The 20104-nt window shown below is 50.4% G+C and overlaps 4 protein-coding genes across 4 annotated transcripts; 2 read left to right on the top strand and 2 right to left on the bottom strand.

The window, feature by feature from the left end:
- Positions 1–437: 437 nt before the first annotated feature.
- F5B22DRAFT_637809 (uncharacterized protein) lies at positions 438–1253 on the bottom strand (the record flags this gene model as incomplete). The annotated part of the gene is made up of 1 exon (XM_047977492.1): positions 438–1253. One exon carries the CDS (start codon positions 1251–1253, stop codon positions 438–440), a length of 816 nt encoding a protein of 271 aa, XP_047828851.1.
- A 4328-nt stretch (positions 1254–5581) lies between these two features.
- Positions 5582–7738, bottom strand: F5B22DRAFT_615371 (alpha/beta-hydrolase). Its single transcript, XM_047975529.1, has 2 exons — positions 6911–7738; positions 5582–6661 (listed from the first exon to the last, which is right to left on the bottom strand). Exons 1-2 carry the CDS (start codon positions 7308–7310, stop codon positions 5787–5789), a joined length of 1275 nt encoding a protein of 424 aa, XP_047828850.1. The 5' UTR covers positions 7311–7738; the 3' UTR covers positions 5582–5786.
- A 1421-nt stretch (positions 7739–9159) lies between these two features.
- Positions 9160–10407, top strand: F5B22DRAFT_637807 (uncharacterized protein; the record flags this gene model as incomplete). The annotated part of the gene is made up of 4 exons (XM_047977491.1): positions 9160–9336; positions 9541–9892; positions 9960–10273; positions 10378–10407. The coding sequence occupies 4 exons, from the start codon at positions 9160–9162 to the stop codon at positions 10405–10407; spliced, it is 873 nt and encodes a 290-aa protein (XP_047828849.1).
- Positions 10408–17991: 7584 nt separating this feature from the next.
- Positions 17992–19967, top strand: F5B22DRAFT_648663 (uncharacterized protein; the record flags this gene model as incomplete). The annotated part of the gene is made up of 2 exons (XM_047979050.1): positions 17992–18498; positions 18564–19967. The coding sequence occupies 2 exons, from the start codon at positions 17992–17994 to the stop codon at positions 19965–19967; spliced, it is 1911 nt and encodes a 636-aa protein (XP_047828848.1).
- Between the last annotated feature and the right edge of the window lie 137 nt (positions 19968–20104).

Genomic DNA, 20104 nt, shown 5'->3' with positions numbered 1-20104 from the left:
CCCTTGGAAAATGGGGAAGAAAATAAAGCTCTTGGGCATAGTGCCGTTACCGTACTCCATCCATCATTTCAATCCCAAGCCAAATTTTGAGCACAAATTGTGAAACAGCCAATTGCGCCTTGAAGCGCTTGAGCACATAATTCGCCGGGTTGGCCGAGTTCAACTTTCATAGATAGGTACAGGTGAAGTACCCTTGATGTTTTCATCTTTGAACGCTAGTGTGAGTTGGGCAAATCTTGTTTCCGTAACAGTTTTCAGCTTACACATCAACGCGGCCAATGGAGAGAAGCAACAAGCTCCGAAAAATGGAGCAATGAAAGGGGATTGCTGTAAGTGATGTAAACTGGAATGGTAGAGCAGTCCATGTCTACCACCATGGGCAAACTGAAATATGATTTCATTTCGTAGATTCATCTAGGACCTCTAGCCACCGGTTATCAATCCATGTAGAAATCGCCCTTGAGGATACGCTCCTGCATATAGTCTGGCTTTGGCCGCTCGGGTTGTCTGGACTTCATAACCTCAGGCTGTCTCGGCGGTGTTGGCATGTCAGAGACTGACTTGGCACGGTCATGAGGTGTAGGACGCGGGGGCGAGCCAGGTATGGCTGTGGGACCAAAAGCAGGACGGTGGCCGGTAACGCTGCTTTCAGCACGAGATCTAAGCTGCTCAGTCCAATTGTAACCGTTGTCTGAGCGAGCGGAAAGCATGTCAGAAGCTGTTCTTGCGGATAGTGTGTTGCTTGCCTGAGAGACGCTCATCCTCCTGGAAGCGAAGGATGAAGTACTGGAAGGTGGTGATGGGCGTGGGGCTGCAAAGGAGGTTCGTCTAGCCCGTTGGGTTGGCCTACCAGAACCGGGACTTGTTTGGCCAGTTCGCATGTTGCGCATGGCCTGAGCACCAAAGCTTGTGCGACGAGCAAAGGGGGAGGTGGTTGGCATCTTAGCCGGCTCATCGTCATCAATTGCATTTTCGTCGATGGAATCTGAGTAGTTGGTGGAGATGCTGCCCCGGCGAATACCAAAGGGAGTGGTTGCTGACGACGGTGAGGAACCTGACAGGCCCAGCGTGGTTACAGAGAGTCGTCGACGTTGATCCCGCGCGGCAGCAGCTGACACGGACTCACGACCACCACTTCCATTCCCAGAGGCTGAAACCGAGTTACTACGGTGGAATAGGTTGGAGAAGGCAGCAGAGGTGACAGAGCCACGACGCTCGTGGGATTGTCCGTTGCTTGAGTTGTCGTTCGACATAGTGATACAGAGGGTGAACCGAAGTTCAGGCTGAAGTAGTTCCGACAAGAGTTCGAGCCGGCCGAAGTTGCACAATTAAAAAGGGCCAATGACTTTTGTATTGATTGATCAAGAACAAGAAGTAGTGGTAGTAGTCAATGGTGATGCGATGGTTGTAGGTGGTAGTGGTGATTGTTAACGTGGTTGTTCAAGTTGGGGTGGTAGTACAGGCACGCGACACGTTTGTGGCAGTGGACGATGATGAAAGAAGAGGAGAGAGATGGGGAGAGCGTGGTTTATGTGCAAGGTTTATGTGTAAGGCAGGCGGTCCGGTGGTGTCGAGGCAGTCGACAGGTAAGTTGGGGTCGTGAAACAGTCGATCGGAAGAGATGGTCCTTTGTCTGGCTGCATGGAATCATGTATCGTACGAAGGCCCAGGCAAACCGTGTGACGTTGTGACGCCAGATGCGACAGCCGGCACTTTGCTTTGACTTGCGGGATACAGGAGCATGGAAACCTGATCAGAAACCTGCCAAACCTTGTCTGTCTGTTCGTCTAAAGCCGTACGCTTCGTGACAGGAGCAGGGTGTGCGTTGCTGACTCGAATGCAGGGAGAAATGAAGTTGGTGTTCAACACCTAAGGAGAGGCTAGCTGGAATCCGACGGCGGCGTTTGGCGCTGGGATGATGGGGTCTGGGACAAGGCGAGCGGGGTAAAATGGGCTAGTCGTACTAGTCGTACTAGGGATGGGTGGACGAGTACCTAAGCTCAAGCCTTTGAAGGGTAGACTGGAGCAGCCAGAGAGGCAAAGAAGGAATGTTAAGGGGGTCTAGAAAGGTGTTGTCGGCAAGGTCCTTATCTTGGACTTTGGCTGAGCCTTAGGCTAAAGGTTGCTATAGCTCGATGGCTAACGGGAAGGTACTACAGGGAAAAGAGAGCCCTCCAGTACAATTCGAACCAATTACTTAAGCTTCTTTTAGCTGCTTCTAGCTGAGGTGTGGAAGACTAGATAGGCAGTAGGCTGAGATGATGGTTGTTTGAAAGGGGGGATCGTGATGATAGAGCTTGTGTGGGGGTTGATCAAGGATTGGATTGGGTTGGGTTGAGTTGGGTTGGATTAGATCTGCTCGATAGAATCAAAGTAGATATGAGTAGATATGAAATGATATGAAATGATATGAAGTTGGAAGTCATAAAAAGGCGATTAAGAGATAGAGAGAGAGAGAGAAAGAGAGAGAGAAAGTGGTAATGCACTGTAGCATTGACGCGGTCCACGTAGGTAGGAGACATGATATAGTCGTTCGATGCCTCGTCCGATTGCCTGCCACGAAAACATGTGCCTACCCAGATGCTGCCCAGATAGATGGTGGATGCATCTCAACATGGCGCAAGGGGTATCCTTGCCCCCATCTCCTGCCTCCATCTCCAGCCTACCTACTACTACTTAATAGCATCCTCTAGTGGATACCTACATACTTAGAGTAGGTATCTACCTACTTGTCTATCTGGATGAAATGCTGATTTTCAATATCTGATGAAACGGCCATTCGAAAGGGGTAGGGAGTCATCATATCAGGTGAGAGGTAGTGTTACATGGTACATACATACTTACCTAGGTACATCGGCCGAAGCCGGTGGTGCAAAGCACGACCGGTCAGACCTGCACACTTTACTGTAGACAGCAACTACCTACATACATAGACGGTAGGTAGGTATCTATCATGTCCAATACATACATACATAAGATACATACATAAGTACCTGCCTCTGTACCCGGGGTACTCGACCACGCTGGAAGCTCCTACCACAACCCCTACTGCCCCCAAAGACAAAGACAAAGACAGAAAAGTAGGGAACCGGGGAGCAACCGGGTAAGGTTCAATGATTTATATCAGTGATGTACAGTAGGTACATGGCGAGCACTCCTGCTACAGCTCGTCGACGTCACATGTCATCCAGACCCTCGATAGATTTGCGGGGTAGGTGCAGCACCCACTCTGGTAGCTAGTCTGTAGTCTGTCTGTAGCTACCTAGGTAGGTACTTCATAGAACTCGGTAGACTGCAGCACGCTAGCGCTGTCGGCAGGGGGTCCCTTACTGTAGAGGGGCGTTTGGAGTGTTTTGGAGCCAATCCCTGCCTCATTCTGCTTCGCCTGATTTGCTACCACGGTGCCCCTCCTTTCATCTCCAATCAGACTTTCAATCAGCCCTCTCTTTCTCCAATCAGTTGCGTCTGTCTACCTACGTTATGGCTGTCTCCCTACGTTGTGTTGCTTGCGATCATGGCCGTCTCAATTACGATTCACTGGACCTAAGCCGAGGGATGTAAGGGGGAAAGACGTCAGTTGTTACTGGACTGAGCAGCCAATAGAGCAATATCGACGGTGGCAACAACAGACTATCTATCTACCGTTATAGAAATGAATAGCCAGTGCTGAACAGAAGAGTGAGCAGAGTGAGTATCTCCTTGAAAACATCCATCATGGATATGTAGATCCATTGCCCACTCTCTGGGGATCAGACTGGGATGACGAGGAGTGGCTCACCTCCATCTCACTCTCTACCCATCCAAGTGCCCTTTCCATTCAATGCTCAGTCATCGCCCCAGTAGAGTGAGGAGTTGGCTTGTAGTAGTGTCAACTGTTGACGGAAGCCTCTCCGTTCTGTCAATCCCATCTACACTTCTCATGTAGCCTATGATCTACGTAATTCGGTACCGTCGACGGCGCATCCGTGGCTCGGCCACGCAGTCTTGGTCCTTACTCAGAGAATCCGCCGATCAAAGAGGGATACCTAGGAGCAGCAGGTCTGAGCAGGGGTTGGCATACCATGTACCTAATGATGGCATATGCACCCTAGACTCCAACCCATCTATGTATTGTCCAGTATCGTCCAACCAATTCAACTCTCACGACTCCACATACTGTAGTTCGCATAGCTCTTAACCACGTCCGTAGCCTTACATGTATCCTCGACCGCCTCCAGTTTAAGTCGAGTCAAGCTTACCGTCACAGAGTACGTGTAGGGTATTTTTGACTGGTTCTGACTGGTCTTCTCGATTCCACAGTAAGTTTGCGCCAAGTGACTAGTTGAACAAAGTGGACGGGGTTTCCCCATACCCACACCACCATCACCATCTATTTCGCTCCTCTGCTAATGTATGTCGGACAGATTTAGGCATGAAAATGCCAGGGCCTAGTTGGCATAGCACGCTGCTATACGGGGGTGACCACCCAGTATGAAGAGAACACATATTAGGTAATGTCCATCCAATTTCCTTGGATACGACCTGATTGCGTAGATACGCATGTTAGATAGGTCGTACTATGACGAAGTTATCTTAACTGCTTGTATCTGGCCATGCTGTTTGTATGCATACAAAGAGCTGGTGGCAATAAGTATGCCTTTCTTTCCGTTGCCTACTTCCCACTAGCACAGCATGCATCTCATCATCGTCTCGTGAAACGGAGCCCCATAAGATGGGTACCCTGGATCATGCTCAGGCATCTATCATATAAGAACTCTTTAACCGCTTGATACCACACTGACTAGTATCTTACTGCATAACTTAGCGGTTGATCATCGAAAGATACTCCAACCGACTTGAAAGCGGCCTAGTATGAGATTATTTGTATTCTCTCTTGGAATTTGAAGAACGTCGAGCCCGCTCTTCGATTTACTGCAGTCTCGACAGCACGCAGAATACAATAGTTGGTCAGTGTTCAGAAACCGTCATGGTAGGTTTGAAAGTGTCTAAGGCATCACATCGCAGCCCGGCACCAAAGTAGGGGGATTCCATGTTTAGGATATACTTCGGCTATCCCGGTACAGCGTCTTATTGTTACCAACACCAATGTTCTACGAAGACCCTCTGTACATCCTGACTCACTCGATTTCAATAAGACTGGGTTGCGTGCGCTTCATTCCACATGGTTGTCCCTTGAATCGAAAATGGTATTATATCATCGAGCATACATTTTACTTCTTCACGACATATTTGCTGCCGTCTTCTACCATGAAATGAGGCGCATCTTGCAGGAATCGTGCGCGCTTTAGTGGTATAACAACGCTGTCTTGCGTAAGGAGCGAGCGCAATATACTTCGGCTACTTCTGCCGATCTTTGTCAACCCCGACTTTTTACAAGTTTAGGTAAAGTCAACTCCACTGATAGTGACACGAGCATATGGTTTACGTACATGTATATTTCAAATCCGACAGGTACGAAAGCAGCGTGTCACCAGTTTTCTCACCGTTTATGTTATCGCAAGCAATGCTGTGTTAGTCGAAGTAGATCTTTGATATATGAATCCATTGCAGTTATTCTTATAAGCGTACTATCCCGGCAACGTCCATTTAATGAATTATTCTGTCATCCGTCAGATATGGCTCGCGAACTGATATAAATTTAATTATATTACCACGTTCCACGTAGGGTAATCATCGGCTACAAATCTAGGGTAATTATTGCTTTCTTGACGTGTACGCTTCAAAATATTCCCTGTCGCTTGGTACCTGTTCCCACCCATCTCAAAGTTTATCAAGCCCCGATGTCTCTATATAATTTTCCAGAAGCCTTCGATGGACTCTGCGACCCTGCCACTTGATGTAAAAGGTAACTCGTGTCCTCCCTCAAGGGCCACAAACTCAAATGCGTCGCGACCCAACACCGATGTTGTGTCCTCGATCATCTCGTCCGGGACGATCACGCCATCATCCTTCCCTAGCACAAGGCAGATCTTGCCCCCTTTCAGTCCGGCCTCAAACTCCGTTTCGTCGTCGTCAGCGCGAATGCCAGTACTTCGTGTACACCGCCTAATCTGGAGTATCCTCGCTAATGCTTGCCAATCCTCCTGGGGCGCGTAAATAGGGGCATTGCGGATCGTGCTTAGAAACGCCATCACGAACCCCTCGTGACTATCTACTTGCCAGGCCACCACGTCCGAAACTGTCACATCCGGCCTTGCCTTCGAGATCGGCGCGCTGTCCCACCCCGCGCCGCCGGTAGAATCCCCGTCCCCCCGGACGTTCCGCTTATGCCCTTGTTTCTCACCTCCTTCAGCAGCTAAGATATCCTCAGCTCCCGCTGCTGTGGGCTTTTTCGCTACAACAGGACGGATCCGTCGTCTCACGAGGTATTTTACGAGAAACTCGGGTAATATCCCGGAATTGTAATACAGCCAACTGCGCCAGCCCACGTGTTTGTCGCGGATGAAACCGCAGGGAGCGATGAGGATCAGAGAGCGTAGGAGACGCGGGAAGTACCGTGTGAATGCGACACTGAGGCCGCCACCGAGGGAGTATCCTACGAGATGGAAATTTGACCAGGGAAGCTTGGAAGAAGCGAGTACCAGGAGGATTTGTGTTGTGTAGAGACGCGCGTCGTACGTTAGGTCGGACGGGGCGTCGGAGTACCCGCGGCCGAAGAGATCTGTGGTTTTTTACTGATTAGGAACTGCGCGCGGGAAACTCTATTCGGCGTCAATGGATATTTGCTATTCTGATTTCCCCCCACCCTAATCTTTACAAGCGGGAAAGGAGTTAATCTTGACAATGAGAGATGTGACATAGATGGAGAGTGAATATTTCGAAAGAGAAATAAATAGAAAATAGGTTCCAAAAAAAAGTAAAGAAAAGGGGTGATTTTTATGTTTATGGCATGAGACGAAGCCAAACATACCAAACAGCATAACCCTATACCCTCTCTTCACCAGCTCATGTCCAAGTTCTCCGAGCGCAACAACGGGAGTGCTAATGCCGTGCACGAAGAGCACGCACTCTCCGTCCTCGGGGCCCCACTCGTACACGCGGATCGAGCCGTACGGCGTCGAGACGTCGCGGGCTCCCGGGAGTGCGTCCTCGGGCGGGTACGGCGCTTTCTTGAGAGCGGCCTTTGAGAGGGTTTTAACCGGAGATGGGATATATGGTGGTGGAGACGATCGAGAGTTATGTCTAGATTTAAAGACCGGGCGGATGAGGAGTTCTGCGCTTATGGTTATGCATAGTGCTGCTGCGGTGATTAAGATGAGTTTTGAGGGGAGGGATTGTGGCTTGAGGGGGGTAGGGTTGAGGGTTATCATTGTTTGTGTGGATTAGGCGAAGGGAAGTCAATTTGTGATTTGGTATGATGATGTAAATAAAGGGTTAGCTCTTAGTAGCTTCGGATCCTATCTCACACTCTCGTGGCCTCTGTTTCTTTCAAATGAAGAGGTGTTCGTGTTGGGTTGTTGCTGTCGAACTACCGGCTAGGGTCCGTCCTGGTCTGCCGAGGTGGGGCCTGGGGTAGCAGCGGGCTGGTTTGTGACTGCAATCCAACTCTCTCCTCGTGGATTCTTCACGCTGTGATTGTTATGGCACTGCTTGTTAACTCCCAAGTAGTAAGGCTGTTTTTGTAGTCTTTGCGCTGGGTCACCGATGATTATATGTTACTTGGGTCTCCTCCCGAACCTTTTGCAGAATGTTCGCCTTGCACTTCGGCTGTACAAAAGGCCATTGCAGGCTGTTCATGATCATTCAAAGATATGCAGGCAATATTGGAAAGTGAGGTTATATAGATTTCGCTTTTTGAAACAGATCCATGAGACCTAGGCGGGTCCGGGCTGGTAGAGTAGTTGTATAGAGTCGAGTCAAGCCACCAACAGCTGAGAAGAAGTTGGTTGGTCAGGACTCATGTAGCCCTAATTGATCATTGTAGTAATCTGGATAGCATCAAGTTCCAAGCCTAGTTATCTGCCCTTGTTATAGCTTACGTTGTATTAAGACCGAGGCAAGGCATACAACTCGGCGGCTAACAACTTTTTTCTTTCTTTTTCTTTTTAAGTACTTGATCTTCGATTAGACTTAGCCCCATTCTTGATATGCCGTATTACTTCGTGTATTATATTGGGGTTTCACTGCTTAGAAATTACTTCGTACAACGGGTTTTTCTATGTCTTGTCGTCTAGCCCCCAGTCATCATTGCAGCCATCAACTACTATTACGCCGCAACAGCGGTGCTGAGCATTGCCTAGGGGTGTAAACTCGGAAAATTGAGCGTGGTTTGTCCGATACCTTAAGGAAGGACAGGAGAGCATATTCCTAACAGCCGACGAGAATCCAGGGTGAAACAGATGCTAGACACAGTCATAGTGTCCGATGCCTTTTGTATACGGTACCTACCTAGGTATGGCGACTCGGGATGGCTTGAGCAGACGCATGTACTTGAAGTAAGTATGATGCGATCGCTACCGAGTACCGAGAGACAGACCTATCGGTACCTAATGCGGCGTAGAATCCCGCTCTCTCTCATTGGTGAACCCTTACAGGGCTTCTACTTTGTTACTGGTTGGCGGTTGCCTTCTGCCGAGCTTTAGTGAGGTAGGTACCTTGCTGATAGACACAGCCTACGGTAGCCTCCTAGACTCCCTAGCAGACCCCGTAGCTTAGCTTGGACCTGCTTACTCCGTGCTCGCATGAGAATAAGGGATCATGCGATCAGCTTGGCTAGTTATCGACCGGGCACTGCATTCGGGCTTGTATCTGTAGATATTTGACTACTCTCGTTTGATTCTGTGCCGAGCAAGTGGCCATTGGGCTGCACTCATGCTTGAATCCCGAAGCACGTTACCTATCTCGTGCTATTGTTGAATCATTCCGTGTCACCACACCTTAGCTAAGTCAAGATTACCGTTTGCCGGTCAGCCACCCTGCCTCAACGGCCGGCCTTTGTCAAGTCGATCCTGGGCTAGATCGAGTCTTTGGTTCCGATGAGCAGCACACTTGTGGGGACCTTGCTGCAGGCGCTTCGACCTTGGTGCATCGATCGGGCGACGGGGACACAGCACGCGCCGGATTGAGACTCGACCACGTTGAACGAGATAAGCCAAATCTGGATGCGCATGCCACTGTTACCGACAACCTTATTCTAGGCTGGCCATTCCATTAACGACAATGGCTTCTGGTGAACCTTCCAGTCCGGCCAAGCCGTCCACGCCGACCCGGAGGACCGTCTCTGCGCAGCCCGTGCTACAGGGACAGCAAATACCGACTTCACTACCGCGTGCGACAAGCTTCGGCACGTCGCCGTCACGCCAGTCGACCCACGACAGACTCAACGACATTCTCGAGGTTCGTCTCCCCTCGCTGCCACTATCAGTGTTTAGCGAAAAAGCCAAGCTGCAATTCAGCTGCAATTAAGCTTCTAGCCCCGCCGCTGCGATCCACACATTCGTCTGATGTGATTATGCCTAAGATGGAATCATCTCTAAATGCACTAGACCCGACCCTGAAGAGTTTGGGAGATCTGACTGACCATTTCCCAATCGTCTCCAGGTCGGCATACGGCGCGCCAGCTCCATGAACCTTCGTGACCTTTCTCCGAAATCGAGCCCCAGCATGCCTTTTGACAATGAGCCTCCCATGTCCGACCAGGTCGATGGACCCGACGAGACAACGAGCTTCGGTGCGGCTAGGAACACCATGAACTACCAGGCCACACAGACGACGTCGAGCCTACGTATACGTCAACCATCCTCCCGGTCTGAGGCGAATCCTGCGAGTCAGAGTGGGAGCACAGCAGTTCATGATGCCGAAAAGAAACACTGGTTATGGGACGCCTTGGACGGCTTCTGGTCGATCGAGCTGGAGAACAAGGGCAGTGTTGCCAGGGATCATCTGGCCGTGGGTATGACATGACGATTTCTCATAGCTAGCGAGGAATCGTAGTACTGACATGGAGGGTGCAACAACAGAACGAACATTCCTCGCTTGGATGCGGACTTCCCTCGCATTCGCCTCGATCGGCATAGCCATCACCCAACTGTTCCGGCTCAACTCTTCTCTGGCCAATGAGGCAGCCAATCAGCATTTTAGACGCCTGGGAAAGCCGCTCGGCATAACCTTCATCGGTATATCGATACTGGTATTGTTATTGGGGTACCAGAGGTTTTATCAGCCCCAGCAATGGCTTTTAAAGGGGAAATTCCCAGCATCTAGAGGGCCTATCATCCTAATATCTCTTGTATCATTTGCTCTTATGCTTGCCAGTCTCGTTGTAGTTATCATCGTACAGCCGCCGGACATGGGGGAGCACAGCCTCTCTGTGTGACGGGCTGCAGAGGCTTGGCTCGCAACAATTTGCACAAATCATAATGTATAGTGTTAATGCAGCATCTAATCGGTAATACTGCCATGTGTTGATATACTGGTCTAGCTCTACCTATCTAGAGTTGCATGCTGTAGTTAAGCCTGCAGACTTCAGCTCAAAAGTTCAGCTGTCCAGGTTCTGACGTACTATTACCAATAGGTAGATCATCTTCCTTCTTCCAACAGCTCCAGGCAGACTCCAGAAGCCGGACTTCTGCACTGTTGCGGATTCGCTAGTACTCCACTGAGCTGCTAGCCAGCCAGCTTCCACTACACAACCCCGGAACGGACCGAAACCACTCGATTTCCTGTAGCAAGAGAACTTCCCCGCCACGGCCATAAAATAAATAATTTCCGGGGCCGGGTAAACTATGTTAAATTGTAAGATGAGCCATTCTGAAAAACGATAAAGACAACAAGAATGTCGCTCCTCACGGAATCGGTCGACATCCCCGCCTTTGCGAGCACACAGCTGGCTTTGCTAGACGCAGAGCTGCAGAGTGAGCTGCAGGAGACGAGCAGCCTCATCTCCAATACTAGTCCCACCTCGCTGCAGCGTGCTGGTCTCGCCATTACAAATCTGGTCGTCTCCTCGCAGCGCACCGGCCTAGGTGGAAGGACCGTCCTCGAGCTGAGTCCGGACAGCGCCACAGCAGGGGCTGGTGGCGAGCTCCCTGAACATGGCGTCCGAACCGGCGACATCGTGCTGGTGTCTGAACAGCCTGCCGGGAGCGCCAAGAAGCGAGAGATCAAAGACCTAGAGAAGAAAGGCGCGCGAGGTGTGGTCACGAAGATCAAGAAAGACGCCGTTGCCATTGCGGTTGATGAGGACAAGGAAGATGCCCTGTCACTGTCTGGCCGCATCTGGCTGGTCAAACTTGCTGACGATGTCACTTATCGCCGCATGAACTTGACTATGGAGAAGATGCAGAAGATGACTGAATCTGAATACAGTAGCTTCATGCGTGTACTCTTCGGGATGAGCAGTCCATCGCCGGTGCCTCGTGATCTTAGCTCTGGTCCGGAGTATGGTAAGATAGAATGGCTAGACCCAACGCTCAACAATTCACAGAAAGATGCTATCAGGTTCGCCCTCGCGTCACGCGAAGTTGCCTTGATCCATGGACCACCGGGAACAGGCAAGACTCATACTCTCATTGAATTGATTCTACAAATGGTGAAGCGAGACCTGAGAGTCCTCGTATGTGGACCATCGAACATCTCTGTCGACAACATCGTCGAGCGCCTATCACCGCATAAAATACCAATTCTACGGCTTGGACATCCCGCTAGATTACTTCCCTCTGTTCTTGACCACTCCCTAGATGTACTCACGCAGACATCAGAAGCCGGCTTAATCGTCCGCGACGTGCGCTCCGAGATGGACTCTAAGCAGGCATCTATAAAGAAGACGAAAAGCGGTAGAGAACGCAAGGCTATCTACGGCGAGCTCAAAGAGCTGCGAAAGGAGTATAGGGAGAGGGAGCGAAGGTGTGTCGACACGCTAGTCAAGGGCAGCAAGGTCGTTCTCGCTACATTGCATGGCGCTGGTGGGTACCAACTTAAAAACGAAGAATTTGATGTCATCATAATCGACGAAGCAAGTCAGGCGCTAGAAGCCCAATGTTGGGTACCACTTCTCGCAGCCAAGAAGGCCGTGTGTGCGGGTGACCATCTCCAATTACCCCCTACTGTAAAGTCAACCAATTCGAAAATCAAGTTGAAACCGAAGGAAGGAGAGAGCATAATCAAAGGCGTGAGCCTAGAAACAACGCTCTTTGATAGGCTTTTGTCAATGCATGGCTCATCCATCAAGAGGATGCTCACAACGCAGTATCGCATGCACGAGGCCATCATGCGGTTCCCATCGGACCAGTTATACGAGTCTAAGCTGATTGCTGCAGAAGCTGTCAAGGGTCGATTGCTCAGAGATCTGCCTTATGATATTGAGGACACTGAAGATACTAATGAGCCCGTGATCTTCATCGATACTCAGGGCGGTGACTACCCAGAGAAAAACGAGGAGGAAGAGCACGCGGGAAGGAAAGGGAGCATCAGGTCACTTTACGGGGAGAGTAAAAGCAACGAAATGGAAGCGGCCCTGGTGAGACAGCATGTTGGGAAACTCGTCAATGCCGGTGTGAAGCCCACGGACATTGCGGTTGTTACGCCTTATAATGCGCAGGTGAGTGTGGGGTCAGGGATGCAGTTCCTTAGTTCGCTCGTTTGTTTGTTGTTTCGGCATTGACCTGATCCGTTCTCTTGTGTGATAAATAGCTCGGGCTCTTGGCGCCGCTCAAGGAAGCCTTCCCCGGCATCGAGCTCGGATCTGTGGACGGGTTCCAGGGCCGTGAAAAGGAGGCTGTCATCGTAAGTCTGGTTCGGAGCAATGCCGAAGGCGACGTGGGCTTCCTAAGCGAGAAACGCCGGTTGAATGGTGAGTCACTTACTGTTTATACACGTGGCGCCTACTTGAGCTACGAGGGCAGATGTCCGTGAGCACCGGAGATATGGGTACTGACCAATCGCAGTGGCCATGACCCGGCCGAAGCGGTCACTGGTAGTAGTAGGCGATTCGGAGACCGTTAAGAGGTAAGCATTCTTCATTTGATTCAGTCTTTCCGTTGCACAGAACTGGGTACATTTCCATTGGCAGCTGTTTCCATATTTGTCACGCACGTTCTCAAGCTTCAAAATCTGGATTTTTCTAACTCGTATCTTTCACACCCTTGCCCCCGAGATAGAGGGAGCAAGTTTCTTAGTAGCTGGATGGACTGGCTCGAGAATAACGCGGATCTCCGCTATGTCGATGCGTCGTCGATCGAGACGGCATAATGCTTGGGCCTCCATCTTAATTTAGCTCTTGTCGTAAACGACGGGAAAGAACCATTCGCTCATGACCGATTACCCAAAGCAGCCTTGCCGCCACCGGCTTTCATGCAACGAACTCTGGAGTCGAATGTTGTCGAAGCCTGGGCCTTCAGCCTGAATGAATAGCGTACAATTACCAGTCTATATAACTGTTGCGATTGGCGGCCGATCCCAACCTACCGGTTACGCTGACGCATCTTTACATTGTTGTGAGAGCATAGTGGCGTCTTAGCATACTAGGTATGTGTGTGAACCAGAGAGGAATAAAGGGGAGACCCCTGGTCGATAGTTGAAACTTAAGATGCAGTTTCCGAATCTGCCGTAGCTGCAGCGTGCGTGGGTTACTCTATTCGTGTTTGAGAGGTTCAGCGGAACTGGGCCTGACCATGAAGATCAGACGATGGATGTCGGCGCTGCTATGCCCGCCATTGGTCGTTTCAGATTGTTGGTCGTGGGGCTCAACACCAAGGTGGTATTACCTAAGTTATCAATGCGCTACAGCAAAATGCCGGCAGTCTGATTATACAGGTTCTGTGCGGTAGTAAACTCTTCAGACGTGTGAAAGCGAGTGTACAGTCATGCGGCATTCCACTGTCGGCGACTCACGCTCAAGACGTGCCTAGCAGACCGATAGGTATTGCATTCTTTTGTACCTACCCAGCACAAATCTCATACTTATTTACGTGCGTGACTGTACTACCACATCGCATCTCATCCAGGCTAGTTCGAAAAACGCCCTCGAACACGTGGCAGGACGTCAACAGAAAGCCCACTTGTCATCGCTGGCACGTTATGGTAGGTTAGGGAATATAGATTGTCCGAGCCGCACCGCTTGACGTACGGCCAGGCTTACATACTTACATATATAGGTACCTACATGCATACATACTGTTCCACTTACCTACTTTACTACAAACGTCGACACATATGTATCTACATGCGCGTAGACGCGCAAACAGAGCTCAGCCAAGGCGCGGAACTCGCTTATTCCCCGACGGCCATTCGCTGCCTCAGACAATGCATGATTTATATATTCTGCAAGAAAGAAAACAGCAGTTGTGATAGGTCTACACAAATCGCTGGCATTGGCTGGGGAGGTTTTGGCGTTAGCATAGCTTACACACTTACTTCGTAGTACTTCGTAGACTGACTGCAGTGTCAGTAGACGCAGCGACATCCGGCACAGGAAGGTCTACGCAGCTCGCATACTTACCCCCACACACTCACACAGCCTACGAAGTAGTCTACCTACTAACCTTGCAGCTGTACGCCCGCAAATGTATAGTAGGTCACAAGCTGCCGATAGGATGAGAAGGTAAAAGGGGATGGGGGGCAAAGAGGAGCGAGACAAGCGAGACAAGCGAATGGGCTGGCGGAGGCATCGGCCGAGCCAAGCTGCTTTCCAGAATAGGTATGAGACCAGGGGCCTCCTTGGCGAGCGTACCTCCGCGCAGCAAAAGATGTCTGTTTTCGGATATAAATCGAATGATGAGATAAATTAAAAAGGGCACGTGTGTACGCACGCAGGAGAGGGAGGAGGGAAGAGAGAGAATGCGCCTTGTGACCTATTTGTTGCATTAGGTATGTGGAGAGGTAACACGTATTAGCAACACGGAATAGTAGGTAACACTCGCACGGCTTTTATTTCATTATATGTGCAACTTGACGTCCGCGCAGTGACGAGACATGCATGGTTAAACATATACCTACTGATTCACACGCATACCGTTACGTATCTAGATTACACAGAAAGAGGGACAGAGAAGTGATATGTAGAGGCAGCGTCCGTGTAGAGAGAACGAGGCCCATACACGCACACAGACACACACATGGAGAGACAGAGAGAAAGAGAGAAGCCCCCAACCCATGAATATCCTAAGGAGGTGGTATTTTTAAACATGCAGTGTTGGATTTGTGATACAGTACGGTGATAATACCCTACCAACATACCCACCTACCTACCCTCAGAGTCACATAGCCTTGTGCGATGATGCGCATGACCTTTCTCCCTCCCTCCCTCTCTCTCTTTTAACGCCTCCGGAAGACGTCCGCTAAGGAGGATGTTCGGTAGGTTTCCGTGCCCATACATACTTATGCACATACCTAGGTACTACGCTGCTGAGACACTACACCGGATTGCCCTGGTATGCTAGGACTTGTCAGGAGTTACATACAATATTCCTCGTAATGATGTGCCGCTAGGCTGAGCGATATCATGCCCGTGTCCGTATTTTTTCTACGGACTAGGTGCACTGCTCGAATTAGCTATGTCCCCGACATATCACATCTAACAGGCGAAGACGTCGCGGCCGCATGGGGCAGACCTGCCATTTCAGTCACGTCTGAAGCTGGGGAAGGCCGTGACACTTGAATACTTGTCCCCCTTACATTAGGTACATAAGGTAGTTTGCAGAGTTGATGTTGCGGCATGCAAAGCGCAACATTCGACGTGGACCTTAAGTAATAAGCTTAGGCTTGCTTGCCTCGGCGCACTGTCAAAATTGACTTACTTGCATATGCAGCATATACTACGGGGAGACTACTGTAGCTAGTTTGTCTCTAACGTGCTGCAACCCTGAAAAGTAAATAAATCCCCACCTTGGGGAGCGTGAGGGGAGGGTTTTCGGTGAGATCTGGGCTACTTAGTATACCTAGTACAGTTGCAGCTACTATGGTATGTACTAAGTAGCAGAAGGAATGGGAAGAAGGGGTGCCGAAGTAAATAGGTACTGTAGTAGTGTCCGGAGGATTTTCAGAATGTAACCACTGCAGCGCTTACAGTATATGTAACACGGCTACAGGTACGGTTGGAGAAATAGGGGGCATCTGATTACATACATAGTATTTGCATACCCTTCATTCATAGGTGAAAACAAACTTCTGCCGAGACAGATCGCGTTTACATGTAATAGAGTGAAGACATTTCGTCATCGACAAGCTGACCCCGTTTGCTAGCGACATGCCTTACCATCTGTTTCCCGAGTCAGAGTCTCAGACAGACTTATAATAGCTCTCTATAGACCGAGATAGCGTACCAGTCTACGGGGACCATGAGGAGGGGTCGGGTCGGGGTGTGGTGGTGGTGGTGGTGGTGGTGAAAATAACCTGTTTATCAACTCCACCCTTTTTCTTGGCTTGTGATGCATGGGAACCCTGACTAAAACACGCAAACTAGAATGCCTAGATATAGTACGGTAGATGAATAAACAGAGCTACATACCGTAGGTATGTACTTAAGTGCAGGATAAGCAGGGAGAACGAAGGAGGACTGGCTGGTAGTTACTGGTGTGTTGTTACTGTAACAAGGTGCTGGCATGTAGGTAACTAAGTAGAGAGAAAACCCCTTGTAACTTGCTTTGTAACTTGCTAAGATGGTACGGTAATAGGGGTCGATGTGGGGTGGATAAAGTACCTACTTCGTACTGCCTGCTGGTTATCGGCCTTCCAACACCTTTCAATTTTCCACGATCTCTCTGCTCGGGCGCTCGATCATTGCAACCAGTACATTAAACTTAGCTAGGTACCAGGTACGTGTAGGCTCGGGTAGGTACCTACATATGTACGTACCTAGGTAGGTACATTAGGTAGACTAAAGTGCTGACCGATCTTGATCTTCTACGATTATCTCTTGTTGTATCGGACATCTCATTGCGCATCGTCTCGCTATCATTCGCATGGTTTCTGTTTCCTGCCCATCTTGCTTGCGTATCCGCAGGCCAATCAATCGTCAGTTGGTCCGAATCCCGGAATCCAGGTAATGGCCAGCCAGTGACGAGACCACGGACCGCCTCTCTGCCTCTCTCTCTTTTCTCTCTTGCCCTGTAGGATCGTGTAGCCAGGATCATGTATGTGATGCATTTGGCGTAGTGCAGTGTTGTGGCATGTGTGGCCAATGCAGGTCCGAGCAAGGGCTGAGCCATCGCAGTACCTACCTACCATCATCTCAATCTCTCTACTGTACCTCCGAGCGAAGGCCCTTCAGGTATCATCATCCTGGTCCCTTTCTGGTCCCTTCGTCATCCCACCTTCAACCCCCGGTTTCTGCCCCGGTGTCCTCTGGCTGCCTCCCCTGTCGGCTGTCTTAGATTGGTCTTTTCCGGCCAACGGCGCTGGGCTGCATGTTTCATAAAGCCACTAAGTGGTAAGTAGACGGCCCTGCCAGATCAAAATAAAATCTGGCGTGCTGCCTACAGGACCTAGTAAGTATGTAATAGGGTCTGGGGTTTGCCTGGGCAGACCTGGGTTCAGACGCTGCTTGATGCATGGCCGTTGCAGGAGCTCCGTTGCAACGCGCCGCGCTGCGCTGCCAATTTTGTCCCAATTCTGTCACTGCACACGGCCCGAATCTTGTTGCCTCCCTTTGGTCTTCACTCGCTCTCATAAATGGGCTGGAGGAAGCTTCCATCCATCCCTCCCTTCCTCCCCCCCCCCCCCCCCCTCCGCCCGCCAGCCTGCCTTCGTTTCTCCGATTGCTATGGAGTGGCCCCTATAGCTACTGACATTTCCCCCACTTCTGATTCGAAATCCGACGACTGTGTCTCGATTCCTCGCATTGCTAGCGATGCGTACACACAGAGGACTGCTGGACCATCACCTCTTACAAATATGAAGTAGAGGGAGAAAAAAGGAGAGAGACAGAGAGATCGTGGCATCTTAGTATACCATGAATCGGTCTCAACTACAACTCCTCTACCCCTCGTCGTTCACCTTGCGTAAAGGTCTTGCCAAGTCGACCATTCAGAGCACTCACATAACACTTTACGCACAATGAATCTATTCAAGTCCGCCTCCAACGCCGGTCGAGACCGACCTGGCCGGCCGCAACCGCGCTCCAACATCCGCGGCAAGATTAGTGGGCCGATTCCCATACCTGATGACGAGTTCCCATTGAGGACTTCTGACCCGCCTGTAGCCGAGGAGGCGGTACCGGAGCATGTTGAACCAGCGGCTCCAGCCCTACGCGACTCTGGGGCCGAGTCGACGAACACAGGTTCCAATGCCACTCGCGAGGAAAAGACTGACTCAATTGCTCAATCTGGGCCTAGCCAGGCCTCGATGACATCGAACCCCATACAGCGGCGCACTAATCGGTCTAGTGTCGTGAGATACTCGCACCTCAGTGAAGCCACAGACAGTGCATCGCCTTCGAGGAAGAAGTCAAGTTTTAGGTTGGCCATCAGCAAACTTTTTGGGAAGCGTAACAGGAAACGGAACAGTCGTTCGCAATCCGACTCTGAAGCCCAGCTACGCCCATCTCACGATCCCCATCATAGTGTGAGTACTGCCTGTTTCCTTGCTTTCTTTATGCGTCGTCGAAAATGACTAAGCTTTATAAATAGAGCCCTGTTGCTCGGAAGCGAAGCTTGAGTGATCCAGAAAGCGAACCAAAACGTTCGGCATCTTTACCTATCACGGAGTTCAATAAGGCCCTGAGGTCGCATTCTATTGGTCCGGACGATTATATTGCAATTCACAGTGCCCGCAACTCCTTACAGTCGGATTCGGCATTTTTGAGGAGGAGAGCTGTGACAACTTCCGGTGGACCAATCAGCTCTCGGCTACGCGATGATGGCATGGACATCCTGGGTCTAACCCCAAGACCGGCGAGCACTCATGGTAATGATATGGGTCATGAGCATGATCCTGAGTCAATTGGTCGTGCTGTTTCAGTCGATATATTCCCGGCCCGGCGGAGATCGAGGAGTCTGTCACAGCTGCAGGACGTCTCAGAAGAGCATGGGCTTGTCCGGAAACGAAGTGAGGAAATTCGGTATTGGCGAGCGAGCAGTATTGGGCTTTTGTCCCCAGATCTATCAGTGTCACAAAATGAGGATCCCGAGACAACCGATGCAACTGAGCCAACTACGGAAACAAATGAGGAGGTGGCCCAACCGATCCGCACTCCACCGCAACCTTTTAACTTCGGTCCTCTTCATACCATGAAGATCACGCAAGCCGCCAGCCTGGAGGATCGCGTAGCCACCCTAGAAGTACAGAACCAGAAGCTTGAAAAGCTTGTTTCCCAACTCTTTCATGTAGTATCAGGTATCGATTCTGAGGCTCTCTCCCCTACGGCGCCATTTGCCAGCCACCATCGGACGAGTTCTACTGCTGTGCAAACCTCTAGTCATCATAATTTGCCCCCCGATGCTGGACCCATTCCTTCCGGCTACAGTGTGTCAGAGCAGTCAAACGTATCTTTTGAGGATGAGCAAACCTTCATTGGCTCTGTGCACCCTTCTACCAGAGAAGCCCCTCGACCCATATCAAATGTTACGGTAAGAGGTGCAGCCAGTCTCGTGAGGGATCCATCTGGTGCATTTACTCCAGAGTATGCCAACACGCTACAGGTGATGCTTGATACTGAACGCGCCGCACGACATGCACTGGAATTACGCGTTACCAAATTATCTCATACTATTGACATGATGTCCCTGGCAATGGACAAGCTTGGTGCCAATCCGCCCGCACCCATGAACATATCAGTTTTCGACCATGATGATGATGATGATGATGATGACGATATGGGCCCCCCCAGCGCGAGCATAGATGACGACTCGGAAGCGTTCAAAACCCCTCACGAAGAACAGCCAGTTCATGATTACGGCCTGTTCGGCGATGACGTCCCAGATGAAGCTGACGATGGGTCCAGAAAGAGAGCGGCTAGGGCTATTTCTTTGGGTCAGCTAACACTTGGCAAGCCCAGGCTTTCACCACAGCCCGGTGCTGGCGTTGATTTATGACTACATGGCCTGAGCTTGATGAACGAGTCTAACCATGGCCCGCAATTCTTCTAACAAAACTTGGGCAATGTTTTAGGAAGCCCTGAAACTTATATCATCGCGCCGTGAAGCAGCAACGGATTCCGCACTGGAGATTC

The sequence above is a fragment of the Xylaria bambusicola genome (assembly GCF_022495145.1).
Source record: "Xylaria bambusicola strain CBS 139988 unplaced genomic scaffold F5B22scaffold_35, whole genome shotgun sequence".
Taxonomy (NCBI): Eukaryota; Fungi; Ascomycota; class Sordariomycetes; order Xylariales; family Xylariaceae; genus Xylaria; species Xylaria bambusicola.
This window is presented reverse-complemented; position numbering and strand designations above follow the sequence as displayed.

Coding starts and splice junctions, on each gene's coding strand:
- F5B22DRAFT_615371 (XM_047975529.1), bottom strand. CDS start 7,310: ATGATAACCCTCAACCCTACCCCCCTCAAGCCACAATCCCTCCCCTCA. Junction 6,662..6,910: donor GTATAGGGTTATGCTGTTTG/GTATGTTTGGCT, acceptor AAAAAACCACAG/ATCTCTTCGGCCGCGGGTAC.